The sequence below is a fragment of the Ascaphus truei genome, chromosome 7, assembly GCF_040206685.1.
Source record: "Ascaphus truei isolate aAscTru1 chromosome 7, aAscTru1.hap1, whole genome shotgun sequence".
Taxonomy (NCBI): domain Eukaryota; kingdom Metazoa; phylum Chordata; class Amphibia; order Anura; family Ascaphidae; genus Ascaphus; species Ascaphus truei.
Genome location: NC_134489.1, coordinates 104,047,847 through 104,073,540, shown reverse-complemented (window position 1 = coordinate 104,073,540; position 25,694 = coordinate 104,047,847). Strand labels below are relative to the sequence as shown.

At 43.2% G+C, this 25,694-nt stretch overlaps 1 protein-coding gene across 1 annotated transcript; it reads left to right on the top strand.

Annotated features, from left to right (window-relative positions):
* The first annotated feature begins 599 nt into the window (after positions 1–599).
* On the top strand, positions 600–25,625 carry GYPC (glycophorin C (Gerbich blood group)). The gene is made up of 3 exons (XM_075609764.1): positions 600–804; positions 18,859–18,903; positions 20,741–25,625. Exons 1-3 carry the CDS (start codon positions 771–773, stop codon positions 20,935–20,937), a joined length of 276 nt encoding a protein of 91 aa, XP_075465879.1. The 5' UTR covers positions 600–770; the 3' UTR covers positions 20,938–25,625.
* The last annotated feature ends 69 nt before the right edge of the window (positions 25,626–25,694 follow it).

Genomic DNA, 25,694 nt, shown 5'->3' with positions numbered 1-25,694 from the left:
AGTATTAGATAATACTTTACTAAAAAAAATGTAATTCAAGTCTTATTACCATTTTTAATGAGTTTTAACATACTAAGCATCCGTAGATTTCAACAGCATACAGTATTTTAACACACTTCCCCAGAAGGGCAAGATCTTTGCAACACTTTCCTGTTTGTGATAATGTGTTGCCAATATTCCCAGCAGTTTGAGCTGAAAACTGTAACAATAGATAATGTTACCTTAATAATTTTAGAATACATTGTAGCTGCTGAATTACACTGACGGAAGGATTGATTAAAACTGAAAGGCAGCCATTTAGTGAACCCTAGGGAAACAGGTACTTTGCCAATCTAATACGGGAGAACGAACCAATCATCAGCTTCGGCAATTCATTTCAATAAAGGTAATCAAAGTCTGCATATATTACAGCAAAAAAAGATGCATATTTTTTTTAAATGCCGCTTGAAATGCCTCTTTAAAGAAAGTGGTGTTTTTTTCTCTCGAAATCCAACACAGCACCACTGATAACAGAGCACACGTTAAAAAAAACACAGTTCCTGTTATCTGTAAAGCTGAGCCCCTCCCCTCCTCGTATGATCCAGTACTGCGTGTGACATATGTGCTGTTTCCTCTCCCAGTTTGGAGAGGGTCACAAGGCAGACGAGGAGTGTTTTGCAACCAGAGAGCTCCGTTCTCCTGGCTCCTTCCACAAACTCGGTCCCACTTTTCCAGCCGGAGCCACGGGGGGAGTCCGCTGCGTATAACACAGGTCCTGTAGAACCCGCAGCATGTCTTCCCCCAGCCTGAGTACCACGCCTCCACGTGAGTAACGACTTCGCTCTGGTTTTGCGCCGGGGGAAGCCGGCTGCCTGCCAAGACTTTCATTCCAGTTTTGGTCAATGAAAAGGCGCAGGAAAGACTCGTGCGTTAACCCTTCGGTACCGCCGGACCCGGGCATGCCTTGCGGAGAAAGCTCACGTGGGCTACTTCAGTTAACCACTTGAGTGCTGGAGAGAGAATGGCAATGCCTCTAGCGCTATTATCCCCATGTATGAATTTTGAAATGATTAGCCTTTTTTGTAACATATCGCCAGCATATGCTGCAGCGCAGTACAATGGGTGTGGATGCAGCATAGAATTATTAACCGCTGTTGTGCTGGAGTGCTGTGCAATGCCAACTTTATTGCAAATCTAAGTGAGTTACTACAATTATTAACCTCTTTGGTGCCGATGTTGCAATGCATCGCTAGCAACTCAATAATAATAATTGAGTTTCACTTAGATGCCTCTAATAATACTTTGTGCATATGTATAGATTAACCCTTTGAGTGCCTGGGGGGCACGGCGCATAGTGATCATGTGACCGCTCCTCGTTGCGGGGTCACTATAGGTTAGCCCTCCCCTGCCATTCCCGTTGGGTGGTCTCCCTTAGAACATGACCCATGAAGTAACCCCTGGAGTGCCAGACCTTATGAGTGGGAACACTCAAAGGGTTAAACCTTCAAAAAAAAGTGACAAGTTTACACAGAGGTGACCAGCACAAATAAGGAAATGGGGGATATTCCAAAATTACTCAGAGGATTCTGAGAATCAGGCAGCAATGTGGCTGCCTCGCTTTGTGTGTGTGTGATTCTGTGCCTGTGTGACTATGTGTGTGTGTCTGATTGTGTGTGTGTGTGTGTGTGTGTGTGTGTGTGTGTGTGTGTGTGTGTGTGTGTGTGTGTGTGTGTGTGTGTGTGTGTGTGTGTGTGTGTGTGTTGATTGTGTGTGTCTGAGTGACTCTGTGTGTGTGTCAGTGTAACACTGTGTGATGGTGTTAACTGACTGGCACTGAGTTTGAAGCAGGGGAACCTGGTTCAATTCCCGGTGTCGTCCCCTTGTGAATTTAGGCAAGTCACTTTATCTCCCTGTGCCTCGGGCACCAAAAACAGATTGTAAGTTCCACGGGGCAGGGACCTGTGCCTGCAAAACGTCTCTGTAAAGCGCTATGTACAACTAGCAGCGCTATACAAAAACATGCTATTATTATTGTGTGTGTGTGTGTGTGTGTGTGTATATCTGTGACACTGTGTGTGTGTGTGTGTGTGTGTGTGTGTGTGTGTGTGTGTGTGTGTGTGTGTGTGTGTGTGTGTGTGTGTGTGTGTGTGTGTGTGTGTGTGTGTGTGTGTGTGTGTGTGTGTGTGTGTGTGTGTGTGTGTGTGTGTGTGTTTGCACGCAACCTGAGCCAGATGTTGGGAAACTGTTTGGCTTAAAGTAACACTAAGGATTTGGGTCTGAGAATGGGTACCAAAGAGAGATCTTCCATGAGGAGGCAGAAGTCACGTTCTGCGCATCTGGAAGACATCGGTCCTGATTGTATAAAGTGCGATCGGGCCGAACTGGCACACGGAAAAAACCATTGTAGTTGCATTATGTACTATCAGGCCCATAAAAAGTGCACTTGAACCATGTGTTTAACCCGTTGAGTGCTAGAGGGGCCAGCAATGCAGTACTGGGTTGCAGTACTGGGTTGGTGGGCGGGTAGGTTATTTTTGGTTATTGGGCATCTTAACCCTTTAATTTCCGTAGACATAGCTATCTCTTTCAAAAGAGGGTCGCAGCACCCCAGGGTAACATGGCACTCTGCTGGAGAACATCTAGTGCAGGGGGGCTCAGTCCTTAAGCCCCCACAACAGGTCAGGTTTTCAGGATGTCCCAGCTTCAGCACAGGTGGCTCAATCAGTGGCTGTGCTGAAAAAGGGACTAATTGAGCCACCTGTGCTGAAGCTGGGATATCCTGAAAACCTGACCTGTTGGGGGGGCTTGAGGACTGGAGCTGAGCCCCCCTGATCTAGGGGTTATATCTGGCGGATTGATGCTTTTCTTAATGGTAATCCAACACCTATAAGTATTTTTACAATGAGCTTGGGCACATGGTGACTGTGAGCGGGACGGGATTTTATGTCCGATGTTACTCTGTGTTCAACAACAGTTTGCACAGACAGGCCCCTCTGTCCCCATCCCCTTATCTGTGTCTGATAAGGACCCGGAGGAGAAAGGGGGGAGGAAAGACCTGATTGGGAATAACTTCAACAATCAGAGGCCCTAAGAAAAAATATAAATTGTAATTTTAGTTTGAATTGAAACAAAAGCAGCAAAGTCTCTTCACTCTGGATAGTTACATTTGTTTAAGGAAGACAATTAGATTGTAAACTTTGTTACCAAATGTTGTGTAAATGTCCTTTTCCTTTGTCAGGGATGTCTACTTGAAAATGCCCTATTCTTAACATTTTAGTCAGCGGATTATGGGATAAAATAATGAGCATTTGGCGGTTTCATGCTCCCTTTAAGGCAGGAGCGGCCAACTCCAGTCCTCAAGGGCCTCCAACAGGTCAGGTTTTAAGGATATCCTTGCTTCAGCACATGTGGCTCTGTCAACCTGCCCTGTTGGTGGCCCTTGGGGATAGAAGTTGGCCAGCTTAGCTCTAAGACACACATTTTTGTGTAGCTGGTAATAACGCCTTCTTCTGCCAACAAGGCGATTTAACGTGAAGTGCCGTATACATTTGTTCTCTCACATTGTAAATGTTCGTGCAGTATTAATAAATGAAGCAACCTTAGGAAATAAATTTATTTAGTGCACCCACAGACTAAAATGATTGATGTAAGAATATATCCCACTATCCGAGTGCTTTGCTTTGCCCACACTCCCCATATACACCGTCCTGGGGCTATGGCTGCATACATCCACACACTGTATTATGTTAAGAAGCAAGTCTGATCATACTCAATTAGCTTCCCATCTGTCCTGTAATGGCCTATCCGTTAATCTCCCCACTAATGCAAACAGGATATTCCTGTATCCTGTCTAAATCTGCAACTCACTGGATTCTGAACATAAATCCACTTATGTTTAAAAAATAAAACAAGCTCTAGAAAGCTGGAGAGTTTGTCCAGCCCATGAAATCATTTGCAGAAGAAGGGCAGAGCACTGTCTTGTTTACACAGCAGCTGCTTACAATACGGGTATGTTTACATCCAAGGCTAGCGGCAGGATATCAATAAAATCAGTCATTGAACTAGACGTACGTTAAAGTCTATTATCATATTGTAGTTGGTCTTTGTAAAAAAAATTTTTTTTTTTAGCTATTTTCAGTTATTTTGAGAATTATGTGAAATATGTTTGCAAATTGCTGCTTTGTGTTAACGTCAATGTTTAAATTGGAGTAAATCCAAGTTTCATTTATGATCATATTCTTTTTATTTTGAGGAGCTTCCCAAAATGTTGAAGCAGGCTAATACTCCACCCACCCTTTAACCTTTTCAGTGCCAGGGACGGCATCATGTGACTTCTCCTGGAGTGATAACATGACGCCATGAGACCTTGGATACAGGGAACGGAAGTGGAGAGTATTTTTAAAAACCTGATTCCAAAATATTTAAAAAAATGATTTTATTTTTTTTAATCGGTTTGAAGCATGGGGTCTCTGAAGCTGAACCACATTGATTTCAGCTCTGGATACCCCCTGCTTCCTGAGATACTTCCCCGCCCCCCCCCCCCCCCCGTTGGGAGTGCCGGTATCTCTCTGCTGTTTAAATGTCCCTCTCCTGTGGGCCAATAATAGGAAGCTGTGACCAGGACATTTAAACTGAAAGAGAGATACCTCCACCCCTACGGAGGTATCTCGGGGAGCTGACATCAACGTGGTTTAGCTTTGGAGACCCCTGCATCAAACCTATTTTTTTTTTTTTTTTAAACATAGGGATAGATTTAATTCGCCATTACGGATTTGACTTTTTGGGACTGATCTGTGAAAATACCCAGGCCAAAGGAACCGGCCGATCCGGGGCAGATTCAAATCCACCAAAGAAGATTGCCCATCTCTACCCATAACATCAGTAGGGCATTGAAGAGGTTAAATATCATTACTCTCTATATGTTTTATGATCCAAATGCCCTATTACCTGCTCTCACAAATACCCCTTCTGTGCTGCACTGCTCTGTTCTGGCATTCTGATCATGATTTATCAAAGAGCCCTAATCTATAAAACCAAATTATTGGGCCATGATGGGTTAGCAGTGCTAATTAGATGATGTGGGCAAAATAGGCCAAAATGGGCATTCACCAAATTGTACGCGTTTCCCCCCAAAATGTTAACATTTCGCTGAGCTTCAAAGGACTAATAATGTTATCAAATGAGTAAGCTTGAAGCAAAATATTGCCAGACCGTGAGTGAAACACGCCGTGTGCCCCATTTATAGTTTCCGGGGAAAAAACTTGCGGTTTTGGAGCATCTTGTGACTTGTATTAGACACGACTGCGATGCACATTGACTTGATGCTTGGCGAATAGCTTGCAGACTGTGACTCAGACGTGGCTCTTTCCGTGAAGGTCAGGGTTCGCACCCTCGTGAGAACGTTGCACATATCTGCTGCTAATATGCCCCTCAGACTTCTTTTCCCGCTTTGTGAAGCTCTAATTAAAGCTGCAGTAGGGGTTTTAAGTACATGATTGAAGCAGAGAGGCTTTGGAGCTGAGCATCAGCTGAGCACCCTGCTTCCAGAGAGTTACCCCCGGAATGGGTGCCAGTATCTCTGCAGTCAGAGAAACGGTGTGCCTAACATAATGGTGGTGTTTAAATGTCCCGCGTCACGCGGGCCAATAGGAAGCTGTGACGTTATCCGATGCGGTTTCTTATTGGCCCGTGTGACAGGGACATTTAAACTGAATAGATATACTGGCACACCCTACAGAGGTTATTATGTCTGGAAGCCGGGGGGGGGGGGCCTGGAGATTAAATGAACATGGTTACATTTCGGGGACCCCTGCTTCAATCCTGTAATAATAATAATTTATAAAAATAAACCCATATTGCTCATTTAGAATAATAAGTACTTCCGCAAAATTTTTAATTTTAATTAGCAGTCGCCAGTTGCATATATATTTTTGGAGCCGCCTCGGGCAATTCCTTTGACTGACACACACAGGCATGTCTCCCTAATTTATTTAGAGGGAAGTTTGAGGGGATATATGTACAACTGGAGACTGCTAAAATACATGAGATACTACTAAATTAAAAGTCTCTCTCTGTGCCTGTGCCTGTGCCTGTGTCTGTGCCTGTGCCTGTCTCTGTGTCTGTGTCTGTGTCTGTGTCTGTGTCTGTGTCTGTGTCTCCTTCTCTCTCTCATTGTAGTTGGATTTTTAGTACTCAATCTGTGCGGAACGATTTTTGTCAAAATAATCCGTAGAATTCTGGGAAACTAATTTTGACCGTTTTTTGCCCATCCCTAACCACATTCTACGGTACCTATATATTAGGGTGACCATATTTGTCCAGGCAAAAAACCGAGCCAAATGTCATGCATGCGGAATCGGCACTCGCCGGCTGCTCGTGCACATGCACGGCCTGAAAGGGCAGAAAACTGGGACAGCACCCCAAAAAGTTGAGACAGCCCTACAAAATGGGACTACCCCAGCTTAACCAGGATATCTGGTCACCCTACTATATATGCAACACAATCTGAGTAACGGTTATGATAGAGATAATGGAGCCGACACCCCTGCAGGTGCTATCTTATTTTTTTTAACCCTTTGAGTACCCTGGGACCTAGCTACTATGTCATGGGCTCTGGCACCCGAGATGCCTCAATGTAGCAACCATGTCCCCTCCAAAAAAATGCTGGTTGTCTTAGGGGAAATTGCATCCTGTGCTCCTATGGAGTTCAGGACGCGATCTGAAGGGATGGCGGACAGAAGGGGGATGACGCGTCCTCTTCCATCATCAGTGACGGGGAGGTCAAGTGACCACTTCTGAGAGTGGTCATGTGATCCCGAGTGCCGGAGGGGGCCCTCTGACCACGGGTCCCCTCCGGCACACAGATAGTTGATTTGGTGTTGCATATTTAACTATTTCAGAGCTGATTGAGGAGCAGGGATTGCATGCCACACTGCCCTTGTAACAAAACCCTAACTAGGCTCAATGTAGCAAGTTGCATTTCACTGAACTTCATGTCTAACAACATACTGATGTATTTGGCCATGTGGGAGGCTTTGTAGCAGCTGTTACCGTCTTGTCAGGTTACCTAATTCATAATTAACTCCATTTAATGTATATGTTTTGAGGGAGAATATCTAGTGCAGGGGCGGCCAACTCTAGTCCTCAAGGGCCTCTAACAGGTCAGATTTTAAAATATCCCTGCTTCAGCACAGGTGGCTCAATCAGTGGCTCCATCAAGGGCTGACTTAGCCCACTGTATTGTCGTATGTAGCATTGTGGTCCATACGCTTGCATCTGTAGCGTGATGCGATTCTGTTCGTTGAGCAGTGTGTGCTCATTGCATAGAACATCCCAGGGGTCTTTCATTCCATTAGTTCATCAAATTAATAGTCTAAATTCAATTAAAGCTGGCGGAGACCTGGAGGGCACCGTGCCCAGAGGTTTGAGAATAAAAGAGCAAGGAACAGACAAGACGATGTGATTTCTTACCGTGTGTCTCTATAAAAAGAGACGTTTCCCATAGGATACCAGGGCTCTTTTTATAACCATATGCGTATTAACTCAAAATGTGATCTTACATATGTAGAAGCAAAAAGGAACATATACTGAAAATCAATGTATTGGACGTGCTCGGAGTATTGTGTGACATGTTGCTGTGGGGCTGTTGAATAAGTTGTGAAACGTTTATTTCTACATTTAGGGCATTTAAAGAAAATAAAGGGTCATCAGACAGTAGGCAGCCAAATTGATTTTTTTTTTAAAGTTGTCCCCTTTTGTATACTTTAATGGGTCGCTGGCTCTAGTTCCTCAAGCTAGATTTTGATTTACAAAGGGACTATATATCTATCAAAGTGTTCATGCTGCCAAACTGCTAGAATGGATCTCTATGTATCATAGGGTCGGTTTGGTTTGATGCCAAATTGGCACTAAGGCATTTTGCACCTGTGTCCCTGAACCTCTGTGCATCCATTCTCTTTGCAGAGATTCTACTTCACATACTGTACGTGCGTTTGTAATATACATAAGGGGGAGAGTCGAGCAGCACACACATAATAATAGAATTGATCAAATTACACGGCTTTATTAATCTGTGACCACGTGCATCATGTTTTGTATACTTCACCCCGTTGTTACCAGAGAGGCCGGCAACTGGCATTGAAGGGGTTATATTAGTTTTCCTTTTCACCCTTTTGCATCTTGCACCTAACAAGCTTCTTCTCCAATGATCTAGGATTCCTGCCATGACTCTGCAGTGTGACTGCAGCATTAGGAATTAGGCAGGATGTTTGCTATCTTGGACGGTGGAGTTTATTTCCAACCAGCGATAAATCCTGAGGAGGAGCTAAGCTGTTTATCAGCAGCAAGCAGGAGGCACAAGGGAGGGAAAGAGTTAGAATGCTGGCCTTTGAAGTGTACCCTGCGAGTGCATTAAGTCTCCTACCAAATAAAGATAAGGGGCATCTTTAATGCCTCTATGTGTTTGTTGTAAACTCACTACTACCATTTCACGGCATGTCATAATGTACTGATTTTAATTGCTCAAATTAATGTGAGCTAATGAATTTAAAGGTACATTTTAATTTTAATGTGGTTTTTTTCCTTGACTTCAGGTATTTCTTTCTTTGAGAGATATTAATGTGAAATATTTCTTCTTTGTTGCTCATTTTATCCTTTTTGTGCTGGTGTGTTTTTTTCTTTTCTTTTTACAGATACAGTACTTTATTGTTATTATTTATTATACTTTGCACAGGACTTTGTCAGTTAGGTTCTAATTAGCCTAGAAATGTGTATTAAAAAAACATAGTCCAGAAAGGGTTAGGTGCTCTGAGACATAGAAGACCTATATGAGTGTGATGAATTTACTGATGTCTCATCAAAAAGTTTCCCCTGAGGAAGTGCAGTCACATGTAAATAAAGGCATGTATGGAGAAGCTAACGCTTGCCTGGAGCCATCCAATTGGTGAATACAATGAAGGTGAACACATCCAGTGCCCAGAAATAGCAGCGTTTAGGACTCGCTCATCCAAGTCTTTCCCCAGCCTTATAATGAGACCGGGTGCATTTCTTAGAAATATGTATTGTGTGTTCTATTATATTTGCTGTGTGCATCAAATGAAAATTGGCAAATGTAACCCTAAGCCATCGGATAGCAAAGGGTTAAACCGGGGAGAAGTAGACTACTGGGATTCAGGATGAAAGGTCCTATTCATTCTCTGTGCCTGGCCGACCAAAGACTACAGCTCAGAACTTTTCCCTTTTCAAGTTTTGCCGCATGGAGCCCAGAATTCGAGCTCCTGCTGGTCCCAAATGAGGAAAGAGCTTTACAGAAGCATCACAGGACCTCTGTCACAGGACCTCCACCTGATTGAGAACAAAACAATCTCTTGCTGTCTAAAGTCTAAACACAAAAATAGTTTAGGCTGAGAATTTTCCTGATGAGCAGGGGCATCCGGATATGACTGGGGACACAATGTAGCCCAAGGCAAGTTTCAGTTGTGTTCTTAGTGTATGTAATGAATGAAGTAGTGTGTGTAATGATAGTCCTCTTTTGGCCTTGGAGGATGTGTACAGGATTATACAGAGAGATCCTGCTTCCTGTTCCGAATCCCTTTCTTACTTGTACGATTAGGAATGAGGTTTACGGCCCACATGCCCTTGGGATAGTTAGAGCAGCACGTGGAAAGGTCCACCCCAGTTCAAGAGATATTCTCCCCTAAAGTCTGCCAGGCATCTCTTATAAGGCTTCATTACTATTCTTCACACAGCCCCCAACCAAATTCCAGGGAAGACTAGTTCCATTACTGATTTGCCCACCAGGTAAGACCTTGATCTCTCCATCAGTAGTGATGTTTTTTGCACCAGATACCGACAGAAGACTTTAATAAGAATGCCAGCAGTGGTACAACTGCATGTGAAGGGTGACAGAAATGCCATTAGTGATCGGCGTGAACAAAATGTCAAACTTTTCCGTCAACTTCTTTCTTTTTACAATCCCATTTTTTTTGGTCCTTTGCTTTGCGTTGCTGGCCACTCCTGTGGCAAAAAATAGGGTTCACATAGGTCACTGTCTCCCAGTGATCAAACAGCACGTTACCAGTGCTATCATAAAGTCGGCTCTAGGGACAGGGGAAAGAGGCCATTGTTACAACAGCTCTGTCTGGCACTGAACTGTAAAAGCAAGAGGATTACATATGTAGCCCTCTTTCCCCCTAAATGAAGAGACTACCGGTACTGCTGTTACTTGTTGGCTCACAGAAGACCCAAGCCTCCACCACGGGGGAGCCTGGGGTGGTATTATAATCGTCTCGGTGCAGTGCCTCCACCTGCGAGGGATCCCGGCATAGTGGGAGAAGCCCCTCACAGGAACCAATAGTAATAGTAAACACACAGTATATAATAACAACCTTTACTGATAACACATATAACATAACACCACCTCCCAGTATAATGAGCACCCCGCCCAGTATCACCAGTGAGTGTTCCAAAGTATATCGGATGCTTGCACCAATACCCTGATGTCCGTTTCCCAGTGTCCAGCCCACCCAAAAGTGTAGGGACTAGCACTATACCATGAACTGTTGGTGCACTTGTTGAGGTACCTGCCAAGTACTCCAGTACTCGGTGCAGCCGACTTAGAAATGAGGATCTGTCTGATCCAGCGACGTGGCCCTCCGCGATGGCGTCCGCCTCTGTGTTGGGTGGACTCCGATAGGAGGGTCTCACCTTTAAGAGTCTTTGATAGCACAGCGGTGGTCTGATCCCAGACCACAGACTGCGATCACCACACGGCGTCTTAACTGTGTCCCTGACACTATATTAAATGGGGAAGCATCCCTATCTAATGGGCTTTCCCTGCAGCAGCCACAAGCTACACGTGAGTGGAGCATATCTGGGACCTATGGGGAATCTCTGGCCTAGTCTCAGTGCCACTGACACTCAGACCCTCCCTTCCCCTCCCTTCCCCTACCTTCCCCTCCCTTCCCCTCCCTTCCCCTTGTCTGCCCTGGCCCCAACTCACAGTCCCCTTAACTGTCAGAATCCCAACTGTCAGAATTCTAAGTGCCATACAGTACATCTCTCAGCCCTATTGGTTGCCTGGCAACGCGTCCTGCAGCCCCTGAGGCTGCTGAAACCTGCAGTCCTATACCCCTATGGAAAGGTAAGGGGACACACAGGGAGCCAGGGGGGCCCCGGCTATACATATATGCCGGAGAGACTTCCCTGGCAGGATTGTGCAATGAAAGCCTCCTACTAGGGCAGATCTGACAGGGAAGTCTTTGAAGTAAGACCATGGTGTGAATATACGTTAGAGCAGCAGCAGTGATGAGAGACGATAGAAGCATTGCAAGAGGCAGTCTGCACTACGCAATCCTTCCACCGGGGCCCGGAAATAACCCGTGTGACTTAACTATATTTAATATTTATTAGAGTTATTGTTCATTAAAGGTAGAAAAAACAGGATATTCAGTGCTCGTGCTGTATGATGGTGTGGATGATCCCTTTGCAGCATGTACATAAAGCGTCTCCCCAGAAACTCTCAAATCTAGGTGAACCCCCCTTAGAAAGGGGGGAAGGCACCCTGAAAAACAAGATAATAAAAAATGCACAAATGCGCACCAGGGATTAGTGGAAGGTAATTTATTAAAAATACACAAAAACTGAGGGGATCCAACCCCACCTCAGAACAGCTGTGCAGCTGAACGGCTAAGTACTAAAAAAGGAGAACACCTAATGGTGACTAAACCCTAAGCTGCACAGTATACAAATACAGTAAAATTTATATAAAAAACATGAAAGAAAAAAACAAACATGAAAACAACCTATCAACAGATTTGTATAGAAACCGCCATAGGGTTGGGCACTGGCAAGGGGAAACGGACACTCACACTGAGACAGTCAGCAGACTCGCGGTGTCTGCACAGGATCCGGATCTCGGCACCGCGGAGATGGATAAAACCGCTGCTGTCTCCTGCAGGCTCCGTCTCAGCTTACCAGCATACACGCGCAGGATGACCTGTCTCAGTGTGAGTGTCCGTTTCCCCTTGCCAGTACCCAACCCTATGGCGGTTTCTATACAAATCTGTTGATAGTTGTTTTCATGTTTGTTTTTTTCTTTCATGTTTTTTATATAAATTTTACTGTATTTGTATACTGTGCAGCTTAGGGTTTTGTCACCATTAGGTGTTCTCCTTGGTAGTACTTAGCCATTCAGCTGCACAGCTGTTCTGAGGTGGGGTTGGATCCCCTCAGTTTTTGTGTATTTCTAATAAATTACCTTCCACTAATCCCTGGTGCGCATTTGTGCATTTTTTATTATCTTATTGTTCATTATTACAAATCTTTCACCACGACAAATACAATCATTTGAAGTACATCTTTGGGTACTGTACAACACAGAGGCACAGACAGTGGATGTGCCCACACACTTCCTCCGCAAAGGTGAATGAAAATATTGCAGATTGTGTATGGCAAGACACCATCTTTTTGGCAAACTCTGACCTTTTTTTGCAGTGATATTTTTACACCTCTGCCCATCGCGTAAATGTCCATGTGAGACAATTGTTGGGTAATAAATGTTGACAATGAAAATAACAGCCAGGGTGTGGCCAAAATACCAAATTATTTCACAAAGGTCAGCTCTAAAGCAGGGGTGCCTAAGTCCAGTCCCCAAGACCCCCCAACAGGTCAGGGTTTGAGGATATCTCAGCTTCAGCACAGGTGGCTCGGTCTTTTACTGAGCCACTAATTGAGCCACCTGTGCTGAAGCACGGATATCCTTAAAACCTGATCTGTTGGGGGTGGGGGTTCTTGAGGACTGGAGTTGAGCACCCCTGTTCTAAAGAATATGTAATGAAACATGTTATCATATTGCCAACAGCAGGGCAAGAAGTTTATTCTTTTAATAACTCTAGACTGTGACTGCTAATTTACCATTGACCAGAAGGTTAGGCTACTTTATGAATGAAAAACCAGACATTTTTGCATCGTTTTATTAAAGAAGGATCTTCATTCATCGTGATTAATTACACCATCAAAAGTTCATTAACAATATAATGAGTGTGAATCACAAGGTTTTTAATACAGTAATATAATTCACTTGCTCAAAGGTAAGAATTGTTTCTAATCTCTTTAAAACCATTTTAGTATACCAGCTCATATTCCACGTACAGGCAGATGTTGTCAATCACTTGCCACCCACAGATTAGTCTGAGCCCAAAAAATGGCAATTTGCTCATCACACTGCTATTTTGGTACTGAGAAGAAAACAAGTTATTCATGTTTTTGGCCTGCTTCCTCTGGCACCCACGGTCTTGAGCGTAGCTTCTCTCTTGAAACGTTTTTGTGTATGGTTGGTGAAAATAAATTATATATATGGCATGCACATATTATTCTTCTGTGTTCCCAATCTTTACAACAACGAAGGCTATTTTAGAAAAGAGTCCCATTGGAAGCAATGACATTTTTTTGTAGTACATCAGTTGCTGTCCTATCCTGTTTTTTATTCTTGACGCTTTCATACATGTTCTGGCCATCAAGCTCCCTGTAACAAAGGAGTAGGGTTAGGCAGGTTAACTCGTCCCCTTTAAATGCACACAGAGTCTTTCTATTTTCTGCAGCTTTATTGGAAGAGTATACAGGAACATAAAAATAACTTGGGGGTGGCACTTATAAGGGGAAGCTAAAATATCAATGATTTGTTCTGGGAGAGGCAGTAAAAGGATGGGTACTCACAGACTGCTGGCTCCAAAAGGAAGTATGGCTGTCGGTACAAACAGGATATAGTCAGGACTATACATTTTTAATAAACATAACAGGGGAGTATGGGCAAACCATGTTACTGGAAAAAGAGGGGTGTTGCCAAGGCAACTAGCTGCCAAACCACAAAGGTTAGCAACATTTGTATCAACAGTGTTACAATTTACACTGGGGAGTGCTGGCAGCTTGAGAGCAGAGAAAACACATAATCCTGTTCCAGGACAATATACTGTATAACCTCCAATATACATGATAAGATTGTAGTTAAAAGTACAGTAGTTTTAACAAACCAAAAGATAGTACCATCATTCTCTGTCTCACAGCTACAGATATAAGTGAATACCAGTGTAGGGAATATGAATAATTTAATAACACTAATAATAAACGCCAATGCACGAATAAATATCACCATAGAGCAAAAATAAAAGGGGGTGGAGGGGAAAGAAGGAGAAGGGGAAAAAACATGAAACAAAAGGAAAAAATCACAATAATGGAAAAAGGAAAGCAAACAAGGGGGGCGACGTTTCGAGGGGTGACCTCTTCATCTGGCATCTGGCATCTGCAAGCAATCCACAGGGCACTAGGAGCTGTTGATAGAGGGTTTGCTTCTACTTGTTTACTGTCTGACATCTGATATCTACATATATACTTTGTCTTTCACAATATTCATGTATTCACATTTATTGTTTGATATCTGGTGTCTACTTATGTGATTTGCCCTCTATAGGACTTTTGATTTATATCTTTAGCTGAGTGTGGGATTATTTGACAGTGGGGAGGGAAGGCTTAGGGAAGTACCTCTGGGACCCTTTGGGACCAGGGGGAATGGGCCAGATGAAGAGGTCACCCCTCGAAACGTCGCCCCCCCTAGTTTGCTTTCCTTTTTCCATTATTGTGATTTTTTCCTTTTGTTTCATGTTTTTTCCCCTTCTTCTTCTTTCCCCTCCACCCCCTTTTATTTTTGCTCTATGGTGATATTTATTCTTGCATTGGCGTATTGGCTATTGTTGCTATATTTTCAGTTTATTATTAGTGTAATTAAATTATTCATATTCCCTACACTGGTATTCGCTTATATCTGTAGCTGTGAGACAGAGAGTGCTAGTACTATCTTTTGGTTTGTTAGTACTTCTGAAGGGAATTAGGGTCCCTTCCTGTTCCGTGCACCCTGCAACCTTGCTGAGTCATTGTGTCAGAGTGCTGTCTATCACCCCCCCCCCCCTTTCTACAGTAGTTTTAAGTTCTTGTAGGCATGTTGGGCCTGGATAAGTGTAGACTTCTTGAAAGTTGTGATACTTTTTGGGGGGGACTAAACAAGATCATTAAAATTATAAAAAAGGACTTGGCGTCCTTTTATATTTAAACTTTTTCATTGAGTTTGTCATTTCCTTAAGCAATAAGATGTCCCAGGACGATTTGTATCGGTCAAACGTTTATACATTTGAAGTCAGGAGATGGGGGTGTTGGGATAGTCCTACTTGGATCTCCTGGCTGCATTGATCAATGTAAAAAGCTTCTTCAATCCATTGATCGCCAAAGGGGCATACATCGTATGCCAATTAACGAGAATATTATTAGTCCTAAACACTGCAGAAAGACAAACATGAGAGTTCTTCAAAGTTGAAATCAGTGTTCAGAGTTTTGTAGCCACATTGTCTTCTTTAATTGTACAATTATAGTGTACTCTGTATTACAATCGACAATGAATCTAGTTAAAGGTACAATGATACTTGACTTGCCATATTGATTTTGCTGGTTAATTTTTAAATGGTACGTTGTACAATTTTGTAAGAAAAAGTATGAATTAAAGGTGAATAATTCTAATAGTACTTTGAGACTTCTATGACGCCAGGAGGGGTCTTATGGAATCTTTAAAGGTATAAAAATGCTACATTTTTCATTTAGCAGGTTCCATGAGATAAGAAAATATTTTTTGCGCACTGCCGCCTCTAATTTTTTCAGTGTCACAAATACTAAATTACAGGTGGCACCTGATTCCTAGAGAAAATATGTATAACACAGTCATTTTATTTTGCACTTAATTTTGCACTTAATTTTGCATTGATCTTTAAGAATATACAGTGGAGGGTTTTTTGTCACTTTATTTTTACCCACCATAATTTATCTAATGTGTGGTGTATACCTATCCAAGCTTCAAATTGCAAAGCCGGTACTGTATAACCACACTCATGAGACCTAAAAGGTCGAAACAGCTGTCTGTGGGTAGGGTTACTGGCTATGCATCTTAACCCAGGCTGTGCTGAAAAGCTAAGCAATGCAGCAAGTATAAGCTTATAGGGGTCTATGTCAAAATTGATTTGAAGCAAAAGGTGGCACTGTGTGCTCATTTGCATGTAATTTCCCAGAATCCCTTGCTGCAGTGGAAGCACTGTATTCTAGGTGATAAGGCAGGGTTGCAGACCTGTGTAAGACATGCAAATGAGCACACAGTGATATTTCCATTTGATATATATGTGTGTGTGTGTGTGTGTGTCTTTGTGCATATGTATATATGTGAATGTGTAAAAAAAAAAGCCGACACACCAAAGTGTACAATAAATGTATCTAAACGTTTCGACTTCCCAATGGAGCGCTTGATAAAAGCTCCATTTGGAAGTCGAAACATTGAGCTATTAAAGACCCATTTATTGTAGCTTTTAATTTGCCGGCTTATTTTACTCTTTTGCATAGAACAGTTTAATACGTTCGCAGAAACACCCACTCCAATCTTATATATTGTATATAAATAGTAGGGCCACATTTTGTGAGAGGGATAGTCTGCTCTTGACATATAACCGCTCTCAGCACAAGCTCATAAATAGTTTGACAGTATATCTCAAGTCATGCAGAGCAAGAGGCAGGAGAGAGGATGCTTCAGCGCCTGTGAAATATAAAAGAATTTGAAAGGCGCAGGACAGGCTGACAAACAGAAGCAGTAGGTGGGGTGAGGATTTCAGTCCCTTCCCGATCCCAAAGATAAACTGCCCAGGAAATCCCATCATTTCCTGCAGTGCTACCAAATTCATCAATGTGCATCCACTAGACACTGGTACATTTCATGGCACCGCGTGTTCTGGGCAATTTATCCTAGAAGGGAAAAATAATCTGGAGTTTGTCCTGCTGCCAATGAGCAACAGATCGTGAGCTTTTTGTGTGCCCGTCACGCCTGGTCGCTGTATTTTACATTTTTCTGCTTCCCTGAATCTGTGGGTCCCTTGACCACCGGTTTCCAAGTGACAAGTAGGTTTGTGTCCATTGGGCTTACATACAATGGCTGCGTGCTCAGGCTCGCTCTGCCAGACCAATAGGAAGTTACAAAATCCTCAAGAGATGACATTGCAACCTTCTACTCATCACCCTCATATTTGTAATTTTTTGTTTTGTGTCAGAACCAGCACCTAAACAATTACAAATATTTCTGGTCCTGGGGGTTCGCAGAGGTTTGGGGGGAAAGAGATCAACTTCTGGGTGAGGTGAAAGAAAAACGTATTCTGGGGAGGACTGCTGCTTTTCCCGGGGAGCAGCTGTACGTTCTGCGCTCATCTTTGATTCAAGCTGACTCTATTAACATCATGTGGTGCATCATTAATTTACCGTCCTGTCTGTGTCAGACACAACAGCTTTCTTATTCAGCTGTCACAGGCGTAACTACATTTTTTGGTGCCCCCTGCAAACATTTTTAAAGGGCCTTGCAAATAAAAACCGCTAAATACATCTCGTTTCCATCGCTGTAACCTTGTGAGACCCCCTCTCTTTCCCTTACACTCCCTGCCTCCCTCTCACAAAACTCACTCTCTCACCGTCCTCTATTTCTACCCCCTCTCCCTCCCCATCTATTTCACAGCACCCCCTCTTTCTCACACTTACTCCCTTTTACACCTCATCTCTCTCACTCTGCCCCCTCCTCTCATTCCCACTCACAATCGCTCCTGTCTCTCTCCCCCCTCCTCTCTGTCACTCTCTCCCCCTTCCTCTCTCATCTCCCCCCCACACACACACTCAACCCCCCCCCCCAATTAGAATTTTACCATGTATTTATGTATATCTTTATATTATATAGCGCCATCCATGTAGATAGCACTTCACAGCAGTAATACATGTGGCATAATAATATAACACAGAGTGGGAGTAAGCGCTTCAGACATAAAAGTAAAAATGAGAAAATGAGTCCCTGCCCCAAAGAGCTTACAATCTAAGTATTAAATAGGGAGAACTTATAAAGACATTGGAAGGGTTTTCTGGTAATTGCATCTGCAAGGGGTTAAGGTCGATGTATAGTACCTGCCACGAAGCTACTTATATGCTTAGTTAAAGAGGTGTGTTTTAAGATATGTCTTCACACCTGCCGAACTTGGTCGCAGGGTGAGACACCCCCCCTCACCCCGCCTCCCCCCCCCCCCCCACCCCAGGCCCCAGCATTTCCGTGCCGGATCCGGAGGTTAGGCCCAACCTCTAGCACCGACCGGTCAGGCCCTGATGGGCTCTCCAACCCCACATAGCAGGTTTTACCGACACGCTGGTTACGCCGCTGATCTCCCGCACTTGATACAGTACAACTGTTTTGGGTTTGAAATGATGTTTTATTTTGATGCACAAAACAAATGGAAAAGAACAAGCAGCAAGAGACGGAAAAATGCATGAAAAATCTATGTGAAGTAACAGCAGCCCTAACTCCTGCTCTCCAAATCGATGACACAAGAGGGAAATAGAACATCCCTTTCATATTAAAACACCTTCAAAATGACAAAGTTTGGCAGTTTAACCTAAAACTAGCAGTTTGCGGGTCTGTCACAAAGCAGCCATTTGCCGGGAAACAGAGGTGCAAGAAGAGAGCAAATCATTGTTCAAAGAAAAAAGTTCGACAGAAAGTAATGGGATTTCTGCTATTTGTCACACACTTTTCTTTACCCCCTCGTTGTCCCAGTTTTACAGCCAGGACACTTGGATAAATACAAGAAGAGGGGTTTTGTTTTTTTATATCTTTGAGGATTAACCCATTGGCTGCTAAAGGCACCAGCAAAATAATGCTCTATAATGCCCAGTTGATCCATCGGCAGCAAAGCAGCCCAGATGTATTTTACACCCAAAGATGTATAGTTTAAGAGGTTAAGTAACTGATCTAATGTTCTGATCTATTCACAGCTGCAGAAGGCACCAGCAGTGGAACAGATGCAGCTATCATCGCAGGTAAGGCAGTCAGATTTAATGTCATACCTTACAGCATGGGCAGAGGCAATAAACATTGGATGTAGGTGGCTGTTCTCTTGGATCTAATATTAAATTCCAGCTAAGCTGAGAGTAATAACATTTTAGAACAAATGGGGGGAAAAAAACAACATATGGAAGGACAAAAAGGATCCACAGGCTCACTTGGGTCTGTCACTCAAAACTCAGATAAAATAACCACAATCTTAAAAAGATGTATTGGCATTGCTAATACCTTCTATATTTCAACATATTAATGGAATTTGTCATTTCCTTAGAAAAGCAATAACATATCACGGGTCAATAGTTTACACATTTGGAGTTGGCGGCAGGGGCTGGGGGGGGGGGGGGGATATAGGGTTAGTTTTAGTTTATGGTCTCCTGGTTGTATTAAACCTTTTTAAAAGATTAGGAAAATGTTCGGACTTCTTTCATCCTTTGGCAGCCAAAGGTGCATACAATGTAACACAATGCCGAGGAAATGAAGCCACCGCTCACCACCGCAGCACTATCAGTTTATTCAAATCAGTGAGAATGACCTACAATAATGAGACCGCAGGAAAAGGCGAGATGGACACAAATATAAATCACAGAAAGAGTAGGAAGAAGGAAGCAGCGAGTATCCATGGAGAGAGAAAACGAGAAGTGTAGAAGAGAGAGCAGGAAAACTGAATGAGAGAAAGCACACTGAGACTTCATAAAACTGAGATTTGCCAGGGGGAATAGTTTGTCCCTTTTTTAGAAATGGGACACGAGGGAAATACATGATTCCCTGCAAATGTGAAACTGCAGACTTAGAGTAGTACTAGCTGATATACTCGGCGTTGCCCGGGATGTAAATCCGTAATAGGTAGTATTATTTATAAATAGGGGAACAATAGGATGTCTATTTGGTGGAAAGGCTGTTTAATAATGTTGAAAAGAAACATGGAAGAAAATCTAATACGAAGTTGTTTAAAATGGTTTATTGTAACGACACCACAGTACAATGTATATTTTGGTGACATGTGATGTAAAAATGTGAGGGGTGTGTCCCTCTAGGGTGTGAGCGGGTGTGAGGCGTCGGGTGGGTGTTCAGTACGGGTGGCGGGTGGGTAGTGAGTGCTGGCTTTGGGTGGGGCTACCGCTAGGGTGTGAGCGGGTGTGAGGCGGCGGGTGTCTGGTGAGTGCGGGTGGCGGCTGGTCAGTGATGTCGGTGCGTAGGGGTGTGAGTGCGGCCGGTGGGTGTGAGGCGCTGGGTGGGTGGTGAGTGAGTGGTTGTGGCGGCTGGTCAGTGATGTCGGTGCGTAGGAGTGGGACGCGGCAGGTGTGTGTCGATATTTTGAATGCAATATTGCAAATTAGAGTTTTGCTTGCATGCAAAATTCTAGGTTGCACACAAGTATGTGACTTTATTATGTCCAAATATCCCGACAATGACCGCCATGTTACTTCTGGCTTCAACATCCTGGTGTTATCAGTAATAGCCTGACTGTTACTCAGACATTCCTAGTGATGACCCAGGAATAGTGAAGACATGTTCCTCAATCCTAGACAGCCAGTGACTCCAGAGGATCATGAGAGGATCAAAATCCGTGTATAAAAACACAAGACATTGGTGCATGGCACATTTAAACTGGGGAGCACTGTAACTGGAGGCACTCCTGTTTTCTGTGTTCGCAAGTTGATTTCGGGTGGACAGGATATTGTGGCACATTTTGGGGTGCAGGGCATTGATTGAGTATTGTTTGTGGACGGCTGATTGAGGTGCGCATTGAGTTTAGATTCATTACACTGCATGCCAATAGCTTGCTATTAATGTGCGATTCATCCCCCACAGGTGTGATCGCAGCAGTTGCCGTGGTCTTACTATGTCTCCTGGTAGTGATGCTTCGTTACATGTACAGACACAAGGGGACCTACCACACCAATGAGGCCAAGGGAACAGAGTTTGCCGAGAGCGCTGATGCTGCTTTGAAAAACGACCCTTCTCTCCAGGAAGCTGTGGATGAAACCAAAAAGGAATACTTCATTTAAAAGCGAAATACCCTGGAGAATTCGTTCCTCTGTGCTCAACTTCTTTCTGTTTTACTTGGTTTGTGTCAAAGGATTCACCAATTTGAAACACTAGAAAAGAAGCACTACAATAGGAATGGTGGAGGAAAGAACAGGTCATTTTATATCTCAGGGGAACTTAACTCTAACAGGCTGGATTAGGATATTGCAGGAAATGCGCTTCACACAATGACACCGTGCAGGTTATCTGCAACGTCACATGCCTGAATCATTTCGACACTCGGCTGTTCAGGACAGGGCCATGAAGCAAACCAGCCTAACAAGAGCCAAGAATTCATATTGTGTTTCTACTCAGGACAAGTTAATAATGGTGGTGGATAAGCACCCGCCAGTAGACTTGTCAATGGAAATTTTTTGACCGATGCCTAAAACCGTCAGCATTAAGGGTTTTTTATTCTGTGCTTGTTACATTTGGAGAGAGAGCCTTAATCCTTGTATCAATAACCTATTACGCACCAGAGGATCCTGCTTCGCAGTGCTATGTTCCTGAGCCCCTATGGCGCAGAAGGCGTTACACAATGAAATATAACCAGCAGTTGTTGTTAAAGGACAGTTGAATACTAGACAGGGAAACGTGCCATTCTCCTATACTATATTTAGTTTACCTTTTTGGGGGGTATTAAGGTATTGTTTTTTCCAAGACTAAACTTACTTTTTGATTGACAGATTACTTAAAGTATTTGATAACACGGGATAGAGTAAGATGCCTCCCACCAACCTGGACTTCCTCTAGGTCACCACATGTATCTCATTGGGCTATCCTCAATAGCGTAATCCATTCCAAAATGTCCCAAACCAGAAGTACTCTAAACATAAGAACATATTTTATCAGTGAAAAAGTAAGATATGTGGGTTTTTTTTTTTTTAAACACTTTGGATTTTAGTGGGGTCTCCTTTTGTTAACCCTGTGCTGTAATGCATTGCAGCCCCCTCTGGCAGGGTTAACATACTGTATGTATTAAATAATGAGTAATGGAAATGGCACCATCTATTTTCCCAAGTACAATGCCTTAAAATATTATAGTATTATGACTACATTTTTTTCCCTACATTTTTATGTTTTAAAGATATAGCTGAATGCAGCAGAAGGAAAAAAAAAAAGCTTTAGTTGTTTTTTTTAACTGTGAAAAGTGCCTTAAAAATAAATGACTATAAAGGGTTTCTATGTAAGGAATTGACATCCACAGCACACAGAATCCAGGAGTACAATAGATGTAGGTTCCATTCTGCTGGTTGCTTGATATACTGTGCTAGACTAAAGCACTCCACTCCAGTTCTCAAGACCACCCCCAACAGGTCAGGTTTTCAGGATATCCCTGCTTCAGCACAGGTGGCTCAATCATTGGCTCAGTCTTTAACTGAAGTTGAGCACTACTGGTCTAAAGGGCCAGTCCCTCAAAACATTTTTTAAAAAAATGTCAACAAGGTAATTACAGTAGCTTCCTTGCAATAATTGTATCATCTTTAAAAACAGTCATTTCACTTTTATGGTTCTCTTTGAAACTCCCATGATGCACATTCCTTGTCAATCAAGAGTTTCCTCTGCTCATCCCGAGTGTTACATTACTAAGCAACAGAAAGGAAAAGTTATGCTCAACGCACAGGGAATCAAACGGAAGGGAGGAACTAAGGAAAGGAACATTCCTCCCTAGATTCATGTTACAATACTTTCCCATTGAAAAACGATCTACAAATAATGTCTGATTTTTCAGTCACCCGGATTTTTGCCCATATTAACTAAATGGTGCTACCTGGTTATTATGTAGGACATCTTCTGGCGCCAGAGGACCCGTTACACTTAGGGCCCATGTAAGGGTCTCATGCAGCACTGGAAGGTACCTTGTGGAATAACTCCACATACTATAAAGGCAAACAGGGCCATATTTACTGTTCCTGCCACAGTTTCATTCATGGTCCTGACTCCTGAAAGGAGAGACAACACACGTGTGGTTGTGCATCAGAATGCCATGTCGGCTTCTTCAACCCGCAGAGTGCCACGGGACCTGGATCCACGAGCAGTCATGTGATTCGACCCGGCCCCAGATGACGGAAAGTGCAGTATTAGGGGGGGTGGGAGGTCTCCACTTCTGTTTCGATCCGGCACCCCGAGGAAACAAGCATCATGAAGGCACTGAAAAGGTTAATAGGAACATTTACTCGGACACGTTATGTACCAGCTCCCGTGTAACGTGTTGCCACGTGTCCAAGGCGATCACCAAAACATTGGGGGATATGATCCAGTCTGGGCATGAAGGCATTTTACACAAATAACCAATGAGGAATCTGTTACACGTCTATTTGTGTGTGTGTATACACTGTGTGTGTGTATATACACTGTGTGTGTGTGTGTATATACACTGTGTGCGTGTGTGTATACACAGTGTGTGTGTGTGTATACACTGTGTGTGTATATACACTGTGTGTGTATATACACTGTGTGTGTGTATACATTGTGTGTGTGTGTGTGTATATACACTGTGTGTGTGTATACACTGTGTGTGTATACACTGTGTGTGTGTGTTCAGAACAAAACGGGACCCCTTTTATTTTTTTATCATATGTTGCAGAACAATCACTCAGTTCTCATGAATTTTTGAGCAATTATAGGTCTGCCACAGAAGATTATTATGTTTGAGAATTATCTGATACTCTAATAAATATTCTTTGGCGCTGGTGACGACGTGATGACCTCATCACGTGCATAGACAAAATAGTGTTTAGCAAAGAAGATAAGTGCGTTATAAAGTGCTTGGGACGGAGCAGGAATTATAGTCCAAAACGCAGACAGAACCTGATAAAGTAGGGTAGCTAGGACTGAAAAAACTAATTCGTATTGTTCAGGAGAGGGAGCAGCTGGATCAGCGCGTTATCGAGGATGTGATCAGATCGCGGCGTTCTCGTCTTCAGGCGTTTCAGCAGCTGGAAGAGGACATTTTGAATACACAATTTGAACCATACTTTGAACTCAAACTGTATAGTAATCTTAGTGTTTCAGATTAGATTACAGCAGTTTAACACATTTTAGAGCTAAAGTACGAAGGAAAAACGATTTCTCGTTTAATGAACACGTACCTCCCGCAGCGCATCTGGGACTTGCTGACATAATAGTGACATAAATTTAGTTAATATCAGTTGATTGTCTACATTGTGCTTCTTGTACAGTATAGTGTTAATCTACATCACAGACCTACAAGTTTGCACATTCTCATGGGGGCTGTGTGAGAAATATATACGATCTGATGACAAATGAAAGGGGTCCCCTTTTTTACTGAACACTGTGTGTGATGCCTGGTTGCAGTCCCATTTAGAAACATAAACTGACATTACAGTAAGGTGAAAGCACTCCGCTATGTAACGCCTTTGGATCTTTTAACCCCTTCTCTGGCAGAGAACCCAGCACACAGGCTGCTGCTTTGCAATGTGCCCCTGGCAGCAAAGGGGTTAACATTTGTTTTAATTTGTGTATCTTTAACCCCACACCCTATAACAAATATAACGGAATGGACAAGAAAAGGATCCTTTTTGTTATCGAGGGTATCGTTGTGCTCATGTACCGACCTGAGAAGATAACACTATGCCATGGTTGCTCTGATGAGTGCAGAGCTCTGAATTATAAAAGAGAAGTTATAGGAATATAATGCAGGGGTGACCAACTCCAGTCCTCAAGGGCCACCACCAGGTCAGGTGTTCAGGTTATCTATATCCCTGCTTCAGCACAGGTGGCTCAGTATTCCACCTGTGCTGAAGTGGGGATATCTTGAATACCTGTTGGTGGCCCATGAGGACTGGAGTTGTCCACCTCTGTACTACTGTATGTTAACAATCTGGACCGTAAGAGTGGAGCATCTAACCCTGACTTTCTCCCTTCACTGATATGGCGTAGAATTGTCATATTTTCTAAGGAAGTTTAGTCAATAAACCAGCACTACTGCTTTTGTACCCAATAAACGGTTTGCTAGTTTTTTTTTAGATTTCAAAATAATTTGCCTGTATACGTTACTTAACCCTGTGAGTGTCCCATGACATTGGTAATACTGTAAGTGGCAGCCGGTGGGCTAGTTGATATTACCCCAAGTTCCAACGTCATTGATGTTTGCGCTGGTTTGCAGGGCAGGACTTCCTCATACATTACTACAGGGCAGATTGCGGCCACGTGATCACTACGCTAGTGATCACATGACCTGGAAGACGGAAGGTCTGCGGTACAGAGTATTTGGAAGCTAAAAGTGACACATCTAGAAATCTATATTTATTAATGTATCATATATATGTAACCCTTATTCCCCCCTCCCCCCCAATCTCAGATAGGGTCTCCTTGGGAATCTACTGCTCAGGCTATGTGTCTTAGTGTGGTGCATAACTGCTGGTAACAGGGGGCCCTGAGTCTCCCGCGATGACATGGGGGAGAACAGGACAGGCTTCTGGGGTTGTGCCTCTGTCACTTACTGGTGCAGCGCCTCCATCTCCTGCAGCCCCCAGCTGTATGGGGGGGGGGAAGTACCTACAAGAGAGTTCTCCTTCCCCTCCTCCCGATACACTTCACTCTCAGGCAGGAGTATAAGTAAAAGTGCAGTCTCTTTATTGGTCTCTTCTTATATATATTTACAGTCATGTGAAAAAGAAAGTACACCCTCTTTGAATTCTATGGTTTTACAGATCAGGACATAATAACAATCATCTGTTCCTTAGCAGGTCTTAAAATTAGGTAACTACAACCT